This window comes from Dipodomys merriami, unplaced genomic scaffold, assembly GCF_024711535.1.
Source record: "Dipodomys merriami isolate MVZ:Mamm:240054 unplaced genomic scaffold, mDipMer1.0.p SCAF_9, whole genome shotgun sequence".
In the NCBI taxonomy this organism is placed as follows: domain Eukaryota; kingdom Metazoa; phylum Chordata; class Mammalia; order Rodentia; family Heteromyidae; genus Dipodomys; species Dipodomys merriami.
The window spans coordinates 13117902-13138967 of record NW_027206512.1 but is presented as its reverse complement, the minus strand read 5'-3'; the positions used below and the strand labels follow the sequence as shown (position 1 = coordinate 13138967).

Here is a 21066-nt window from a genome sequence, read left to right as displayed (position 1 = left end):
CTAAACTATCAAAATTTCCAATTAGGTATGGAGTCTCATATCTGTAATCCTACTTACTCAAGGGGCAAATATCAGAAGGACTATGGTTTGAGGCCAGTTTGGTCAAAATATATGCAAGACCTCATCTCAATCAATAGCAAGTGTGGTATACACCTGCCAGCCCAGCAATTTGGAGAGCCTAAATAGAAAGATTAAGTCCAGCCTGGCCCCAAGCAAAAAGTGAGATAGTATTCAAAAAAATAATGTAAACAAAAAGGGCTGAAGATGTGGCTCATCTACAGCACCTGCCTAGTAAGTGTAAGGCCAACTCCTTATCCCTAAATTTCTTAAAGTTTCTTGTGCCATCTACTTACTCCAGATCATTAAGAGGGTATCATCGATCGATTCCCCAGTGTGGTGCTGTTGAGGTGGTGGAAGCCCAAGATCTAAAGGAAAGTAATCATGTCACAGTGCCTATTCCCTCATGAATGCATTAATGCTGTCTTTTTGAGAGTGGATCAGATCTCATCAGAGTGGACTAGTTTTTAGAACAGAGTGTTTTTATCAAGTGAGGTAACTACATGTACTTTGGCTCCTTCTGTCCCCAGCTCCTTCCTTTTTAGCCTTTCCATCATGCTGTGACATACCTGGGGTGGCTTTTCAAGGTCAGCACTTAGATTCTGTCTGTAACTTCCAACCTCTTTTGTTTATAAAGTATTTAACCTCAAGTATTTTGTTATATAGCAGCACCAAACAGGCTAAAACAATCTCATCTATCCTGTTTGTTCTACTTTATTTCAAACTGTTCTAAGTTTAATAAAAAACCACTGCCTCCTTTCATGTCCCATCCACTGTTTTCTAGCTAATCCAATCTAGAGATTTCCTAACTGACAAACGTTAAGAATATTTTTTGGTTCTCATCTTTCTGACTCTCTCTATTGTACATAATAGTGTTGACTATTCTTTTCGCGAAACTTTATCTCTCCGGTTCTTTAACACCAACTCTCCTGATTATTTCTGTTCTATCACTGAGCCTTCTGTTCTGTACAGCTTCCCTTCTCTCTTTTGCATGCATATTTTTCAAGTCTTATCTCTAAACTGCTGCTTTCCTCACCTGGCACTATAAGCATGAGTAATGTCTTCTGCCCTTTGAAGGTTTCAACTACAATCTTTCAGTTAGTTTTAACAGATTCATTCAGTCTACTTGTTTACGCACATTGTCATATGTACATGATGACCTATGCTGTACTATGCATAGAGATGAGATGCAGCCTCTGATGTTGTAAAGCTAAGAATCATGAGGTTCTGTTGGGAATGATATAAACACAGGAACAGATACACAGTAAGAACAAATGGAGGGACACAGGTAATTACTGTAGCCCCACAGCAGATATTTGTTTAGGAGTCTGTGGGGATCAGGGAGTGGGGGGGTGGGGGTGGGGAGTCTTCTTTAAGAATGTAATGGTTCCAGGTGCCTATAATCCTAGCTACACAGTAGGCTGAGATCTGAGGATCAAGATTTGAAGCCAGCCTGGGCAGAAAAGTCCCAGAAGACTCTTATCTCCAATTAACCAGAAGTGGCACTGTGGCTCAAGTGGTAGAACGCTAGCCATCAGCACAAAGAGAAAGTGCGCAGGGAAAGTGTACAGGCCCTGCGTTCAAGCCCTTAAATCAACAAAAAGAAAAAAAAAGAATGTGATGGATTCTTCTTAAAACCACAAAAGATAATCAATGGCCAGATTAGGGATAAATGGAGACTAGAAAGGTAGTAAAATTAAAGCATAAATCATGACAAAAGCCAACCTGAAATGATTATTAGACATCCAGGAAGTAGATCTTGCATTAAGGAGGACAAGATAGAAATGGGTAAGCAACCATGCCAGGTTTGATGCCCTATTCTAAGCTAAAACTGGATAAAGCAATTTCAAAAGTAAGAGTAGAAGGCCTCCAGAAAAGACTGTCTCCATTTCTAATTTGGAAAAATTAATGATTATTTTCACAATAGCTAAGAAAAGTTTAGGGGGCAGACTCAATGAGGGGCACTGGTTCTGAATTACTCGTGTGTGTCTGTGGGGATATGGGAATGGACAGATGAGAACACATATTTTAGGTACCCTTTGCCTAAAAAGCTGTAGTTGAAAGGCAAGGGAGAGAACTAAGAAAAAAAGAAGAGAGAAGAGAAAAAGGAGGTGATACAAAAGGGGACATGGGGAGAAAATCTGACACTGAAGCAGTTCTGTAATGGTGGAATATAATAGCAATAAATGCAAAGGCCAAGCATGAGTAATATTTATACCACAGTCAGGAGACTGGGCACTGAGTGCTGTTTACACAAATGGCACAACGATAGAGAAGGCAAGAAGAGCAGTGCCTATGAGGCATGTAAGGATGTACGCTAAGGTCTGTAAAGAAAAAGTCAAACCTTGAGTTCTCATATTTCTCAGTAGGAAGTCAATTAAAAGGGAATAATGAGGAAACAAGTAAAAATGCGTTGTTTAAAAGGTTTTGCGGCAGCAGCAATTAGTTGTGAAGAGCAGTAGGGTTCCTACACGACTGTGGAACTACTTGACTTTTAAAAACTACGTACTTAGAAACCTTTGATCAATATAAAAAAGGGCATTTTTTTAAAAGGTCCCACACGCTTGTTACACAGACTCAACAAAATGCATTAAAAGATGATCCCTATTTAGATTCTATGTCACAGCAAATATGTCAGCAAAGGATGCTGAATGTTTTTTTAAGTACGCAAAGAGCCAAGCAATGGCACTATCTGGTACAATAAGCCCATCAGTAAAAGACAACAGAAATGAAATGGTCATTTCCAATCTTCCCTTCTCCAACCATTGTAGGAGCATTTTACAAAAGCTCAATCATCTTTTTATATGTTAGAATTGAAGCAGACATATTAAAAAACTTAATTCTGACCATCTTTCACACGAAATCATATTGCTTTGGAGTAATTATTTTTTTCTGTGTTGTCTCCCTATGTGATGCTCTGTGGTTTTCAAGTCTAAATTTCCTATTTCAGTTTCTCAAGTGTCAGGCTTAGACACGCACCACCATGTGTGGATTATAGCAAATACTTTTTTTAAATGAATGAACACATTTAACTTGAAAAAAAAAACCTAATTTATTCTCATTTTGCATCTGTAACCAATTATTTAGCTTCCTTTGGGACCATCAATCCTAGATGGCATGTGGGGGGCATCCTGGACTTACCCTGTTAAATACTGGCAGCATCATGTACAGCTTCTCCTCTTGTTCCTTCTGAGTCATGTGTCGAGGAGGATGGCACAACTCAGTGAAGAGCCGCCTCAGGTGCATCAGTCCCAAGGCATTGTCCTGTGGGCTGCACTCCTCCTGCCTCGGCCGCCCCATGATCCTCTTCACCATGTTCATCTTGGCTGATTGGTGATAAACACTTCTAGTTCTGTAGGAGGATGTGAAGGCATGAGGAGTCAAAATGCTATTACCTTGACTAGGTCAAGCATACATGCAAGAGCTTATCAACAGTTCTAAACATAGACAAGTCTGTCTACTTCTTTAAACAGAAAAGAGAGAGCCAAACCTCCCTGGAGAGATAAACCCCCCTGATTGCCAAATTACAAATTGTAGAACTTAAAAAGCTCCTACTAATGCTACTATATTGATATAAAATAGAAAGCATTAGTGGGAAAGTAATGAAATGTTTCTAATTAAGTTAACAGATCAAAAAATTCAACTAATAAGATCCAAAATCTTACTAGTATTTGCTTATAATAGTTAAGTATACATATAAAGAAGAAAAAAGTTTTCCCAAACTTCAAAACATCCCAAAACAAAAAAACAAACCCTCAAAAGTTTTCTTATTTAAAATTTTTTATTGTGAAAATACCATAGAGAGGGGTGACAATTACATGGGCAAGGTAATGAGTACATTTCTTATCAAGCATTGTTGCCTCCTCCTCTGTTTCCCCTTTCCATCCCTTCCCATTTTCCCCCCCTTATTTAAATTTTTATAGATGATTAATTACATGTTGAATATGTAATAAAAAATAAAATTTTAAAAGAAAAACCTTTTGAATATGAAATGTTTGTTATAGTTTGAACCTATGTAAATTAAATGATATCATAATACATCATAGAAATAGTCAAAAATAAAACATAGAAACAACAACAAAAAAGACCACTTGTTCAAACTGTAGTTTGAAACCTTTTGTTACTTCATTTACAACTTAAACAGCTTCTAAAGGAAATAGCTTAGGAGATGCTGAATCTCACATGGTAAGGATAGCTACTGTGCCCAGAAGCATATTAGACAGCAGTGCTTGAGTAAGTAATGAACCATAATATAAAATGCACTCCTGTGGGAGCTTCAGTTGAGAAACTAACCACCGAGTTTAAATATATACGGAATCAACACTACAAGACTTTCAGAAAATATCATTCGCCCTTTTCAACTTGTACCGTGCTAGAAATTAGCTAATTCCATACACAAAAACAGGATGTCTTACAAAAAGAACCAGGAAGGCTGAGAAAGCATGGCTATAGAGAAGGAGATGAAAAACAATTTGCTTTTTAATCTGTAAAAACGAAACCAAATCTGAGACTGGTTTTTAGGTTTTTCTTGCATAATCATGTAAGCTAGCATGCCATTTGAGAAATGGAAGACTAATGCAATGAGTATGAATTATTAAATATCTTGTTGCTTTTTAAAACAATAAAACCAAGCTCTCTAAACTATACTTGTCCTTAAGAATTTTGAGTACCAGGTCTAAGTTTATGCACTAGAGCCAGTGACAGGAAAAAAGAAACAATCTGCCTAGAGTTATATTGTTAGACCTATTGTTAGACCGTCTGATCTGAGTAACTACTGTGCAAACAGGACTCAAGTATTTGGCTGCAGGAAAGAGTGCTTAGGTATATACACAAAGAAAGGGCTGAGGATAGTTAGCTACAAAATAAAAGTCAGCCAGGTACCAGTGGTTCACTATAATTCTAGGTACTAAGGAGACTGAGATGTTGAAGATCTCAGGTCAAAGCCAACCTGGGCAGGAAAGCTCATAAGACTTTTGGGGTTTTTTTTGGGGGGGGGGTCAGTCTTGGGGCTTGAACTCAGGGCCTGGGCGATGTCCCTCAGCTCTTCAGCTCAAGGCTAGTGCTCTACCACTTGAGCCACAGCACCACTTCTGGTTTTCTGGTAGTTTATTGGAGATAAGAGCTCATGACCTTTCTTACTCAGACTGGCTTCGAATGGCGATCCTCAGAACTCAGCCTCCTGAGTAGCTAAGATTACAGGTATGAGCCACTGGTGCGGGGCTTCATAAGACTTTTATCTCCAATTAACTACCAAACTAGCCAGAAGTGGAACTGTGGTTCAAGTGGTAGAGGACTAGCCTCGAGTAAAAAACCTCAGGGACAGTGCCTAGGCCCTGAGTTCATGCCCTAAGACCAGCACCAAAAGAAAAAAAATGTGTTCAATTTAAAGCTATCCGAAGTCCAACATGTTCATTCTTTGAAATGTATTTTAACATACTCATATATATGTATGCACACACAAATATCACACACATTATATATATATATATATATATATATATATATATATATATATATATATATATATAGTGAGAGACACAGCCAGGCAGACAGGCAAGCAGGCAGAGTCACGGTCTTCCTATGGTGCTCAGGCTAGCTACTTCGCTTCTCACATGGCTGGGAATATAAGTGCACAGCACCACTCCTAGCTTGGTTTTTTGTTTGTTTGTTTGTTTGTTTCTGGTAAAGAATAATACCGTTGAGACTTTGATAAAGATTTTACTGGATCTGTAGATCACTTTAAGTAATAAGGACATCTGAATATTATATCAATCCATGAACATAACCTATAAATTTCCTTCATCCTTTTTTTTTATAATTTTGTGTATGAGTCTTTTTCACTTCTTTAAGTTTACTTTTAAGAATTAGCTTCTATTTGTTGCTATTGTAAGAGGAATTGTTTCCAATCTTTAACAAAACTCCCTAACATAAGAACACATCACTCAAAGTCTCAGAGTGAAAAAAAAACCTTACATGAAAATCTGGTCCTTTCAGTCCTGGTACAGGAGCGTCACTAGCTGGCTCATCATACTAATGCATCTATTTTAAATTTCAAAATCCTTAGAAACTTGTACTCTAGTTAACATGATTATTTAGCATCCAGGAATGATCAGAATATGAAAAGAAATTATTAAATTTCGAGATAATCTATTTTAGTTTTAAAACACACACAACTATATGACATTCATCAGCTGTAGTGAAAATAATGAACTTTACATTTTTTCATGGCCTTTCCCGGAAGTATAAATATCACAATTACTTTAAGGTGCTAAGCATACCACTCACCTTCAATAAATGTCACTTCTATTCAGAAGTTTTACATAATTATGGATTACTGTGTACACGAATTAGATTTCCTCAGGGTAGGGAAAGGTAAAAGAGAGCATGGAGGTAAAGAGAATAGAAGCAGGACACACACACACACACACACACACACACACACACACACACACACACACACACACACACACACACACACACACACACACACACACACACACACTAGCATAATGAACCTACCAAACACTATTTGAAATAGGGAGTGCACACACACACACACACACACACACACACACACACACACACACACACACACACACACACACACACACACACACTAGCATAATGAACCTACCAAACACTATTTGAAATAGGGAGTGGGAGGAATTAAGGAAATAGAGGGGAGCTTGTTCAAAGTATACTATCGGCATCCATGGAAACAAGGAAACTCCTGTACTATTAAGGCATCTTTAAAAAATAATATATACTTTTTTAAACCTAGATTTCTACTTAGTAATACTAAACCCCATCTTTTTCACAAGAAAACAGTGCCAATAGGGAAGTATTTAAATAGCAATGGATAATAACAGCAATAAATCCAGATAATACTCTTTAAGCTAATCTTATAAAGCCACTCTAAACTTTCCCATCTTAAAGACTTTAAATAGTTTCCATTTAAATTTCAGAAGACCAAGTAAATACTCTACTTTAAAATATATCTGTAAAGTAACTGGTGGCCATGAAATGGCCCAACGATACACTTAAAAATAGATTTCTAAATAACTTCATATTTTCAAGAGGGAAGAAATAAATAGCTCGCATAACTAAGGTAAGTCTTACAGTTTCACCAAATTATAACTAATCAAATGATAATTAATCAGGGTTTTGAACTTCTAGTTCAGGCCATTCACTCTGAAACTTCACTCTGCTCTTCTGGCCCTATACAACTTTCAATAGGTATTTACACATGGATAATTACAGTTGATGATAAAATTCTTTTCAGAAGGGAAACAAAGGACAAATTTATTCCTAAAAATAACCAGAAAAAGACAAAGCAACTAATTGTAGCCCTCTATTTAGGACCCTGAATATCCATGCAACTCTTATATAGAACACACAGACTACACACAGTAAAAGTAGTGCCTAACACACTAGAAATTAAAAAATGCAAATAGAAATAATATAAAATTTTATTTATCAGTTAGGCAAAAACATGATTTGTAAACTATATATAAGTAAATATGAAAAATGAAGATGTATATTGTTGATAAGAAAAGTATCATGCCTACTCTTTCGTGTACCAATACATCTTCCAGAAAACTGTAGAAATACACAGATCATAAAAATGTACTACAAAATGGTACTTCTTGTTTGGTTTTTTTGTTTGGATTTTGAGACGGGTCTCCTATGTAGCCTGTGGGAAACTACCATCCTCCAACAACTTGAATAGGCAGGGTGCTAGGACTCCAGGCCCAGCTCAAAATTGCTTATAGTAGTGAAACAAGTAGAGCTCATGATGCCTTCTCAGTCTGCAGTAAATCAGTTTTTAAATATTATAATCCATACACCAACATTACAGAGTAAAAAAAAAAAAAGGAAAACAATGTAAAATGTAAAATTAAAAAGTTACTATGCCACCCGCTACCTTATATAGTGAACTTCTGGCCAGTAGGCTATATAAGGCCTATGAAATCATTTGCTCTGGTCTTGTTCCTGCCAAAGCCAGAAAGTGAATAAATCTAGAAGCTTTTTCATAGCAACATAAACATGCTGCCAAATGGCCATTGGCATAAAAAGGTTCCCCACCCCTGCAAGGGAACAAACCTAAAAATTACAATGGATTTCTCATTCAAAACATGAGACCAAGAAGAAAATGACTGAAATATTTAAAGTGTTAGAAGAAAAACAAGAAGAACAAGTCAAGCATAGTGGTGTACATCTGTCATCCTAGTTACTTGGAAGGCAGAAGCAGGAGGGCAAGGAGTTCAAGGCCAAAAAAAGGCACTTATTTTTAAGACTTTGTCTCAAAAACAAAATAAAAAACAATAGGGATGGGGATATGGCATTCGTTGGGAAGCCTTAAGTTCAATTTTCAGCGTAGCCAAAAAAAAAAAAAAAAGAAAGAAAGAAGAAGAAAAAAGGAAGAAGAAAGAGAAGGAGGAAGGGGAGGGGGAGGAGAGGGAGGGGAGGGAGAAGAAAGGGAGGGGAAGAGAAGAAAGGATAGGAAAAAAGAAGAAGAGAGAAAAAAGAAAATTAATATAAAGGGGGAAGGGAAGGGAAAGAGGAAAAGGAAGAGGGACAGAAAAGGAAAAAAGAAAGGAAGAAAATAAGGGAGAAAGAGAAGAGAAGGAAAGAACACTCCCCCCAACCCCCGCCACCAGCCTATGCCACTAAATTCACTGGACATCAAATTCACTGAAATTCTATATCCAATGAAATTGTCCTTCAAAAGTAAAGGAAACGCTAAAAAACCTCCAAAGAAAATAAAAACCTGAGAGCATTTACTGGGAGAGCTCCCCAAGAAATATTAGAAGTTCTTCAGAGAGAAGGAAAATAACATAGATCATAAAATTTTATCTCCTTTAAAGGAAGAACACTGCAGAACAAATAAAACTAAAGTCAGTGATAGATCAATTAACTATTAATTGATCCAAATAATATAAAGAAGGATATAAAAAGGATATAAAAGAACCAGATGCCAATGTCTCATACCTGTAACAATAGTTACAAGAGAGACAGAGATCTGAGGATTGCATTTCAAAGCTAGCCAAGGCAGAAAAGTTAATGAGACTCTCCAACTAAACATCCTGCTTCCCTCACAAAAAACCCAAAGTAGAGCTCTTATTAAAGTGATAGAGTGCTACCCTTGAGCAAAATAACTAAGGGATAGTGAATGATCAGGCTCTACATTCAAGCCCTCAGATCAGCTCCCCCACCTCTGTCCTGACACACATACATCGCTTATTAATAAGCTTTATGCCCAAACAATGTCAAAGAATGGGAAGGAGAAACTAGGAATACTATTATAATATACATGCACTATACCTTAGAAAAAGTACATAAAGATAAGCAAAAAATTTATGTTAGAAACCATAAGGCAACCACTAAATTTTGAAAATAATTTTCCATTTATATGCTAAAAAGAAATAAAAGTAAAATATATAAAATGCTCTATGAAATATGCTGGAAATGATCTATACAACGGGGTAGGGAAGTTGGGGGGAGGGATAGTGGGAGAAAAATGAGGGAGAGGGAAATAAGTTTGACAAGAAATGTATTTACTATCTTACTTATGTAACTGTAACTCCTCTGTACATGACCTTCACAATAAAAATTTAAAAACAAATAAAATCACCTCAAATGTAAAATATAAAATGCTCTATGAAAATGCTAGAAGGCAAAAAAGAGAGAGGGGCAATAAAAATGCAAGGAATGTTAAACAGTTAAAACCCTGACAAATATTCATCCAACTATAACTGTAATCCCTTTATATGTGAACAACCTAAAGTTATCCAAGAAAACCTGTTAGAATAATTTACAAAAATGGGCCACCTACATCATTTATAAGAAGTTAACTTAAAATATTAATAATTAGAAGGAATCTAAAGGATGAGCCAGCCACCAGCACCTCATGCCTATAACCTTAAGCCACTCAGGAGGCTGAGATCTGAGGATTGTAGTTCAAAGCCAGCCCAGGCAGGAAAATCTGTGAGTCTCTTATCTCCAATAAACTATCAAAAAACCATAAGTGGAGCTATGACTCAAATAATAGAGTACTAGCTTGGAGCAAAAGAAGCTCAGGGGCAGTGCCCAGCCCCAAGTTCAAATCCCAGAACCGACATTAAAAAAAAAAAAGTTAAGAAATGGAGATGTATCCAATTGTAACTCTAATAAAAAAAAATGACAGAGTACCTGCATCAATTTCATATAATACAATCTTTATAGGGATAAAAAGGGTTATTGTACACTATCACAAAGTCATAGACTAACAAAACAGAATTAACAAACCTTCATGTCCCTACATCTAATAAGTATGCCAAAATACATGAAAAACTGATGAAAACTAATGGGAGAAAGAAACAAATCCACTATCAAAGTTGGTAACTTTATCAGCCCTCAACCAGTAATTGATAGGAGGAAGTCAATAGACTTGGTTCACATGAAGAGGACTACCAATCAATTCAATCAAAAGCTGACATTTATTGAAGCACTCTTGTCAACAGCAGAACACACATTCTCATGTGAAACAGTGCCTAAGCCAGACCATGTTCTGGGCCATAAACACAACTTAATACATTTAAAAAAAAAAAAACTGAAACCACAATGGAATCTCAAGTCAATAACAGAAGGACAGTTAGAAAAGCATCAGATATTCCGATATTAAACAACATACTTTAAAGTAAAAAATTACCAAGAGACATTTTAAAACACAGTGGAGAAAACGAAAATACAACTTATCAAAAATGTATGGAATGCAGTCAAAATGGTTCTTAGAAATCTGTAACACTAAAATGCTTCTCTTACTAAAGAAGAAAAATCTACACTTACACCATAGAAACTAGAGAAAGAAGAACAGCATGAGCATAAAGTAAGCAGAAGGATAAAAATAAAAATTAGGGCAAAACTCAATGAGATTAAAAAATAGGAAGGGATAGAGATGCTCAGTGGTAGAGACCTGCATTCAATACTGCCAAAATAAATAAATACAGAAAACATGAAGCTGTGGTTGGTGTCGCATGCCTATAACGAATACCAACACTGAGGAAACTATGGCAGGAGGATTCCAAGTTCAAAACCAGTTTATACTACAGACAAAAATCTCAAACAACAGCTACAAATAGGAAAACAACAGAGGAGGAAAAAAAAGAGAAAGAAGAAACCCAAGTACTGTCAATTAATAATAAGAACTAGGTCCCACTTCATAGTACAATTTGCAGGGGAAAAAAAAAGATGACTTTTGAAATATGCTTCATTAGAATGTAGCACAAGTGTGCAATAAGTGACAATAACTATTAGTGTTATTCTACTTCATATACACTTACCAATAAAAATGTACTCTCACTAACCTACAATTGCCTTAAATGGTAGGAATCAAATCTTATTCAGGTCTATATCCCTAGTTCCTAGTATGTGATGGTGACCATGCCTTAAAAGGCAAACATCAAGTCACAAACCACATAAGAAGCCACACTAGACATTCTCTAGGTATTCTAACTTCTGGGCCTGCTTGTTTCATAATTCATCATAAAAATTACATATTACAATATTTAATATTTTAAGACTTATGATTTATGTATCCTATTCTTGTCCTATGGTAATCTTCACAGAAAGTTTAAACATCCTAAGAGGAAATATAAGCTACATGAACCAGTTGCTCAGATCTAAAGTAAGCAAATGAACCATTTGCTTAAATGAAGATAATTCCTTGCTATTTAATCATCAGAATCTTTTGTTCAACTATGAATGTCTTAGCAACTGACTCTGGTCTGTAAATCCTTAACATCTTGCCCCAAATCTGATATACTGTAAAAATGGAGGAGTTAAATGTGTTGCCATAGTCTTAAAGTGCAAGTATAAAATCTAAGGTTCTTCATTATCTGACCTTACCCTATTCCCATCCCATTCTTCTGCTTTATCTTCACCTGGACAAGACCAGCCTCCCAGCTTTGCTTTCACACCAGGGTGAACCATCTCCTAGGGGTCCTTCTCCGTCTAGCTAATTACTAATGATGCTTTAAATTTCAGCTCAACAGTCCCTCTTCAGGAAAGCATTTCCTTATATTCACCTTTCATAGATAATGCTTTCTTTCCCTAACACTCAACACCATCATAGAATTTATCACAAATCTATAATTGTTATTTTGATTCAAATGTTTGTCCTTCATATCTGAGAATAAATATCTGGCATGAGAGACAGCCAACAAATAATCAGTAAGTGAAACATACTTTAATGAATATATAGATGGATAAATTAAAGCCAGCATAAGACAATGATAAGTTAAAGTGACTTAATAGGACAAAGATAGATGGAGGACTGATAAATACAATCATAATACTCATTGTATAAACATGAAAATGGAACTAGGAAACTGAAGGGGTTAGGTGGAGCTAGGATAGATGGGCTAAGTGCTAGAAGAGGTAAGACTGCTAAAGATGGATGGTCCACATAAATTGTCATATAAAACTAAAATTCCTTTCAACAGCTAAGTGAGGTGACAAGAATAATAAAATAAAGCCAGCACAATGGGCAGAGGTAGGAGACGACTAGTTTAAATCTAGCCTGACTAGTTTAAGTCTAGCCTGGGTTCTATCGCAAAACTTTGTTTAAAAAGAAAAAAAAAAAAAAAGCAAAAAAGGCCAAAAGAGGGGAACCATTACTTTCTTTCTTCTTGCTCTTACAAAAACAAAAACAAAGAGTAACTTTACTCTTATGTTTTTTTTTCTTAAAATACAATTGTACAACCTTCAAAGAAAATAGGACTTTTCTATTAATAGAAATTTGATACCCCAGCCATTTTAAAACCTGATTTTGGAGGAAACTAGTATAAATTCAAGAATTAAGAACTATTAAAGTGAAGACAAGAGCAGACAGGGAAAAACAACCATAACTAGCAGAGTTGGGCTCGGCTGGTAAGCAGATGATGACATAACAGAAGGCATTCAGCCAGAACTTCCACAGGGAATTCATGAATCAACAACATCCTAAGAAGAAAGATCCCAAAGAGGAAGACAGTACCCCAGTACCCTAACACAGCAGAGGATGGGTGCTAGAGAACCAAATACAAGCTGAAGGTGATGAAAGCAAAATGGCAAATGCCAAAAGATTGGCACAATTATATCTGTAACGCTTTGCAAATGAAAAATAATAGTAACAATATCAACAAGAGCAATGATGACAAAATGAATGTTGGCTCTGTACAGTTATAAAATGAAGCTTTTTGAGTTTTTATACTTTATTTATTCAAAGATAAATTTCACCCTTAAAATGAGTTACCTCAGAATCCTGCAAATACACAATAATGTTGATATGGCTCAAAGTATTAATTATTATCAAATTTTCAATGTTAAAAGTTGCCTACATTTATATGCTCTAAATTGGTGTTAGTCCACCAAGTAGCCAGGAAGGTTCCAAATGAATTTTATATTTAATATACAATACTTTTAAGTTAATAGCCTGTTTGGAACAATGTTTGTTTAATCCAATTATAATAGTTTAATATTCACTTGATAATTATGTTTATGAATCATTTGAGTCTTGGAAATGTTGGAGGTATTCATAAGCCTTGTCATTATTAATTCATGGCATTTATTAAGCATGTTAAATTTACCAAATATACACTGAGGAACTGAGGAGTTGAAGGCACTGTGCTAGACTGGTGGGAGTGGGAAAACATGGAGGACAGAAAGGACGGATCTCTTCTCCAGAGATCTTACATACTGTGCATAAAAATTAAGGAGCTCAGTGAGGAAAAACTAACCTCAAAGCCAAGCTGTTCATTTCTTTGTCATCATCAGTTAGTGATATAAACAAAAAAGATAACTGAGATTAGGAGAGTCTCTGGAGAAGACATAAATCCAATTCTTTTGTTGATCTGTTTGTTTGATTAGGCTTTTGGGATGCTTTTGCTTATTTTTGGGATCTAGCTGTTTAGCCCACTTTGGCCTTGAACCATGCCTGACTCCCAATTTTTCTTTTTACTGAGGGAACAAGGCTTAAAGAGATGACAAAGTACACCTACTAATTTCAAATACATAGAATCGTAAACACTCATGATTACAAACTTGAAAAAAACAGTTTAAAATTATTGGATGAAAATTATAGGTTTAAACGTTCAGGTTTATTTGGAGGGGAGACAGGACATAACTATTCAAAGGGTCTAATTTTAAAATAATACTAGTGATCAATGTTAATCCTGTACTAGACACTGTAGGGCACAGTATATTAATTAGCAGTTTACCAACATCAGAATACATGTTACTTTATTAAGTCAAAATTGGCCTTAAACTCATGATCTTCCTACCTCATACTGCTGAATCCTGGGATTAGTGTTTGTCTCTAATCATATAACCACAAAAGTATTTCTCTTCACATTTCTCAGAGATGAGTGAATAGTTGTTTATCTACAACTGCCTGAGGAACTTTGAAGACCAACACGAAAGTACTATTGTCAAAGACAAGGACTTAGCATTTGATAAAATTGATAGGAATGTCCATTGACTAGGCTTTGGCTCATCTGGAACTCAGTGATAAAAAGGGGCCCAATTAGGGGCTGGGAATGTGGCTTAGTGGTAGTATCCTTGCTTAGCATGCATGAAGGCCTAGGTTTGATTCCTTAGCACCATATAAACAGAAAAAGCCAGAAGTGGAGCTATGACTCAAATGGTAGAATGCTAGCCTTGAGCAAAAAAAGCTCAGGGACAGAAGCCAGGCCCTAAGTTCAAGCCCCAGCATTGACAAAAGAAAAATGGGGTGGGGGGGGGTGAGGTGGGGGATGCCCAGTAACTAAAAAGGTTTTTCATTTATATGTTTTATTGCTATTTTACTAGCGATGTACAGAGGGGTTATAGTTATGTAAGTCAGATAAAGAGGACATTCATTTTGGGGCAATGTCACCCCATCCCCACCCTCTCCCCCAGTTTTTCCTTCCCATCCCCACCCACAAGTTGTATGGTTAATTTTCAATGTAGTGTTCAGTGAATACCACTGCTGCATTCATTCACTCTTTTTCCTAAACCGGGTTTTCCTTAGAAGGTCAATATATGGAAGTTAGACACACTATACAATTTAAATTGAATTGCTTTGTTTTCCTGAGGTGAGGCCAGAGCTTAAAAACATCCACTATTCTGGGTTTACTGTGGCACCATGGGGAAGGCTTATTGCCATTATTTTGTAAAAACAAGGGAAGGACCTCTTCCCCAACCAAAAGCTCCAAGACTGGTCTCCCTCACCATGAAGTATATTCAGAAGCTTTGCAACTGGACCATCATTCACACAGATTCACACTTTTCAGTAGATACATTTTGCCTTTTCCTTGTGCCAGTGCTGGGGCTTGAACTCAAGTCCTTATACTCTTGCTTAGTTTATTGTTCCACGGTAGCACTCTTCCACTTGAGCCACAGCTCTAATTCTAGGTTTTAGTGGTTAACTGGCGATAAGAATCTGGGACTTGGGGCTGGGAAGGTGGCTCAGTGGTAGAGTGCTTGCCTTGCATGTATAAGGCCCTGGGTTCGATTCCTCAGCACCACATAAGCAAAAAGAAAAAAGCCAGAAGTGGTGCTGTGGCTCAAGTTGTAGAGCGCTAGCCTTGAGCTGAAGAGCTGAGGGACAGCGCCCAGGCTCAGAGTTCAGGCCCCACGACCGGACCCAAAAAAAAAAGAATCTGGGACTTTTCTGCCCAGGCTGGCTTTGACCCTCAGAACTCAGCCTCCTTATTAGCTAGAATTACAAACGTGTCCCACCAGGCCCAGCTGCTATTTTAAAAAATAAACAAAAACAAGGACAAGAGAATGCTTTCAAATCAATGAAAGAAAGGCAAACAACCCAACAGAAAAATAAAAGCAAATGCATCTCACAAAAAAGGGAAAGATCTATGAATACTGTAAGGTCCACAGAAAGGAAACTGCCATATGGTTCATGCAGAAAAGTTTATTGGGGGGAGACCAAACTGCTGGCCCCCAGGAGATGGAGGCATGCAGAGAGGGGGTGGGAGGAAAAAGAGAAAAAAAAGAGGAGGGGACTTGTGTTGAGCCAGATTATATAGGGAAAGGCAGGAGGAGGGACCACAGCAGATGTGGAAGTTATCTCAGAGCCTGGAGAACCATCTGAGGGAGGCATGACCAGGGCACTCTGAGGAAGGGGAAGGGCAGACTTAACAACCACAAGTTTCTGAAAGTAGTAAAGGAAATATAAATTACATAGGCAGTTTGCACTAGGCAGAATAACATCCTATATAAGTGCACCAGTTTACACTAAGCTTACAGGGACTCCGCAAATACATGTAAGGAAGCTAAAGACCTTGAAATGACATTAATTCAATATTATTTTGGTGAACCAGATATAGTCACAAAGTTGAAGGGAGGAGACTGCAAGTGAGACCAGGGGTGTGACCACAGAAGCAAGGTCAAAATGATGTTCTAAGGAGCCAGGAATGTGAGCAGGTTCTAGAAGCTGCAAAAAATAGATTCTCTTCTAAAACCTTCCAAAGGAGTGCAGTGCTGTTGGCATCTGGATTTTAGCCTTGTAAGGCTGACTTGGGACTTCTGACCTCCATACCAGGATGATAGCAAATCTGTATATGTTTAAATTACTAAGACCACACAAATTGGTGAGTCACAACAGCAGTAGGAAATAAAAAACTATTCAACATCAAAAATTAAATATGTAGTTATTACAAGTAGGTTATATATCTTGAAAACAGGGTATATGAAACAGCATTATCTAGGAAATGATGTAGTACAATTTAATGTATATATAACATGTCAAATAGCAGTCCCACTTCTCGGTTCATACGCAAGGAGACTTTCACATTCATGCACACAAGGACACATGAACAAGCAAGTAAATCATTGTTTGCACTGCAGAAATCTACAGGTACGTCCACCCATAGAGAATATATAATTTCTGATATATTTAAATAACTGACTCTTATACATAAATTTGAGTGATAAGACTATATGAAGCAGTATTAGTGTATCTTAGAAATTAAATGTAAAAATCGTTTAAACAGGGATACAGGTGGACCCATTGCAACAATGAGATGTACAAGTCGTTATGTCGAAAACAAACTTTACAACTTTGGTTGGGGCGGCCCCCCCAACCCAATCCGCGGGGAGGATTTGGGGGGTGGGAGGGATGGGAAGGGGAAACAAAGGAGGAGGCTACAATGCTTGATAAGAAATGTACTCATTATCTTGCCCATGTAATTGTAACACCTCTGTACAATCTTTTCACAATAAAAAAAAAAAAAGAAATTAAATGTAAAGTAAAACCAGTGTTCTGAATCATACTATTATATGATATGTGTTTTAATACTTCCAACTGGGTAGGGTGATACATGTCTCAAATCTCAGCACTCAAGAGGCCTAGGCAAGAGAATTCTGAGTTTGAGGCTAGTCTAAGCTACTCACGAAGTTCAAGGACAGCTTGGATTACCAGTCCCAAGAAAGAAAAGGAAGAGAAGGGAACTGGTCATCAGGGAAGGGTAGGGAAAGACAGATGTTCCTAATAAAGAAAGATGAAGGAGAGTGGGAGGAAGGATAAATATTACATAGGCAAAAGTGCACATATTCTTATTGATACTTTCTTTTGCTTGAATGTGTATAGCTCCAACACAATTTTTACCCTTTGCATGTTACATATACATGCCCAGTGCAAAGTAAGGCACCAATAAACAGACCGGTGCAAAGTCAGGCACCAATAAACAGAAAATTCTGGTTTATTTCAGAAACAGGAAACAAATGAGAGAAAGAACATGGAGATTTGGTTAATATCCAACTTGTTATGTTTCATGCTATCACAAATTGTCACAAATATGAATAATTATTACTTTTTACTTAGCCTTGTTCAATAAAACAGATTTCACTATTTGTAAATATTACCAATTTTTACTGTTCACATATCACTAGATATTACATGACACATTTTTACTTTGCTCCCTATTTCAGACTATCTCTTTAATCATAAGTAATGAAAATCAATTGTTTTTATCTTATAGCAAATTAAATATATTCCTAAGGTTTGATTATTTAAGTCTGAACAGTAAAAAACAAACAAGCTATCTTTGCTCCATTTCCAGCTTTCCATAATAATAAATCTGAAAGTATAGTTATTTCTGAAAGTACTTTGAAAGGAAGAAAGCCATATCTCCGGCAAAAACTCTTCCATTCATCAAGCCTTTCTAGGCTGGTCAAATAACAAATCTTTTATTTTGAAGACTGACATTTTCTATTAGGGAAGATTACTGGCTTGTAAATAAAATATGATCCTAAAGATCATAGAATGAAATGACCGTTAAGGCCTGTTTACCTGCTTCTGTCTATAGATTTGTAATAAGTTTTATAATTATAAAATATGAAAGAAAAGAAGCACCCCATGCTATCTTCAAGAACTTCCCTTAAAAAATGTAGCTCATGGGCTGGAAATGTGAATTAGTGGTAAAGTGCTTGTTTAGCATGCATGAAGCCCTGGGTATGATTCCTCAGTACCACATTAACAGAAAAAGCTGGAAGTGATGCTGTGGCTCAAGTGGTAGAGTGCTTAGACTTTGTAAAAGAAGCTGAGAAACAGTGCCCAGGCAATGAGTTCAAGCCCTAGGACTGGCAAATAAATAAATAAAGTAGCTCAAAAATAATAAGTGATTTGTCCTAATTGCTCAGCAGCTAACTTGAACTTGGATTCATATTTTCTGACAGCTCTTCAATCTCTGTTCACACACCCTGACTGCACATCAGTTCCATCATCACATATCCAGTTGTCATATGTTCATGTACATTTCTTCTCCTCACCTGGAAAAGTACAAGTTGAGTATCCACATCAGGCCTCTCCACCAGGGCTATGCTAATAACTAATAACCTAGTCCAACTCTATCTGAGCTTATGACCTCAGGAATAACAAAGGAATCTTAGGACTTACAGAGGATTGTAGGTAAACAGGCAACTCTATCATCATTTCTTGTACATATGCTTAATATCACATTAGTAATGTGGGTTTTTTTACAGTCAACTTTTTAATGTTTGACACAATACCTGATACAAAGAAGATGCTTAGTAAGTATGATCACTGAACCATTATTTACAGTAGCTAAGCTACAGAACCAACCTAGTAGATCAAGAAAATGTGATATATATACACATATATATATAAATTAAATTTCACATACACACACACACGTGCGCGCACGCACACACACACACACACACACACACACACAAACACACACACACAGTGGAAATCTATGCTTTCAGCAGAAAGAATGACATCACCCCATTCATAAGGAAATGGAAGACTTGGAAAAAATAATATTAAGTAAACTAAGCCAGACCCAAAGAAACATAGGCTCCATGGCTTCCCTCATCTGTAATAATTAGTATATGCCTAGGATAGTTCTAGCAGAGGATCACAATAGCTCAATAGCTATGTACACATGACCATATAAAATGATGCTAATTGAAATGAATCCCAAGATATGAAAACACGGGCTTTTTTTAGTGTACGGTATGAAGTTCTTTTTTTCCTTTCTTTTTTTCCTTTGGTTTATACCATTGTCACTTTTTTTTAATTTTGGTACCCTGCGTCTTGTATATATGTTTATCTGACTTGGGGAAAAGAAGAGGAATAACAACGGGCTGGGAAGGTGACTCAGTGGTAGAACACTTGCCTTGCATGCCTGAGGCCCTGGGTTCGATTCCTCAGCACCACATAAGCAAAAAGAAAAAAGCCGGAAGTGGCGCTGTGGCTCAAGTGGTAGAGCGCAAGCCTTGAGCTGAAGAGCTGAGGGACAGCGCCCAGGCCCATAGTTCAGGCCCCACGACCAGACCCCCCAAAAAAAAAAAAAAAAAAAAGAAGAGGAATAACAAAATGTTAAGACAAAGGACAAAGGGTGAACCAATGCAACAAGGATACTCATAAGATACTATGTTGAAAATGAACTTCACAACTTTGTGGGGAAAGTGGGAGAAAACGAGGGAGGGTGTAACCCTGTTCAACAAGAAATATACTCATTACCTTACTTATGTAACTGTAACCCTCTGTATACCACCTTTACAATAAATTTTAAAAGAAGAAAATGTTACATTCTTCAAGAAAGGCATATATAATATAAAAGTTGATACTAAGATGAATATCAAAGATATAAAAATTATTACTGGGCTTATCAGAGAATTATTTTTTCCTTTATAATTTCTCATTAGACTTTGTACAAATGAAACACAACATGTCTAGTCTCATGATTGAGAGTCTGTTCTCACTGGTGGGGAGTTGAGAGATGAGAACTAGGAAGGCAAAGGGAGCAAAGGAGTACATGGAACTAAACAATAACAAACCACACCTCTATCCTTCCACCATACCAACGTAAGAATGATTACCATAAATAGTTATGTCCTAATTACATCACTTCACTCTTGATCACATGTAGGTTATTTTTAAAAAAGGCCTCTGGGAACAAGTGAGAGAAAAGGTGCTATTCTTATCAGTTAGCTATTTAGTAGGTTTTATAAATCCACCTGAAATACTGACAGTATTTTAAATGTTGCATTTCTCATTTCTAGCACACCTAATTGTGCCAAGTACCAAACCAGTTTATCAAATAACCCAGCTCCTACCTCCATCTGGAAGGAATGCCATATGACTAAAAAGTTTAAGTAGTACTTGGAGTAAAACAGCACAGATCGCTAAGAGTAGAGAATGTCTGTTTGCCAGGTTTATTTTTTTAACATAATAATAAAGCCTGTTACTATTCTGGGGGAACAAACAAACAAACAAACAAAAAAAGGCATGCTATTTCAGGACTGGAAGTTGAAGTACAGCTTATTATTCTCATGACCCTTACATCCTTATATGTTTTATAATAAACTTCTCAGCACTAGTAAAAGGACAAAGGTTAGGTGGCAACTGAAATTTAGATCAAGTATGTTTAAGCAGGTTTAGAATTTAGAGGTTAAAATCACATACATAAAGGAGGTGTGGTGGTTAACACGTGTCCTAGTACTCAGGAGGCTGAGGTCTTAAGATGG

At 36.8% G+C, this 21066-nt stretch overlaps 1 protein-coding gene across 8 annotated transcripts in view; it reads right to left on the bottom strand.

The window, feature by feature from the left end:
• The window catches only part of Wdfy3 (WD repeat and FYVE domain containing 3), a 272242-nt gene that overhangs the window by 177860 nt on the left and 73316 nt on the right, over positions 1-21066 (bottom strand). For all 8 annotated transcript variants that reach the window (XM_070012519.1, XM_070012518.1, XM_070012515.1 and 5 more), the window contains one exon: positions 3199-3409. In XM_070012519.1, the coding sequence (XP_069868620.1) occupies positions 3199-3378 (180 nt within the window). In that variant the 5' untranslated portion in view covers positions 3379-3409. The remainder of the gene's footprint in view (positions 1-3198; positions 3410-21066) is intronic.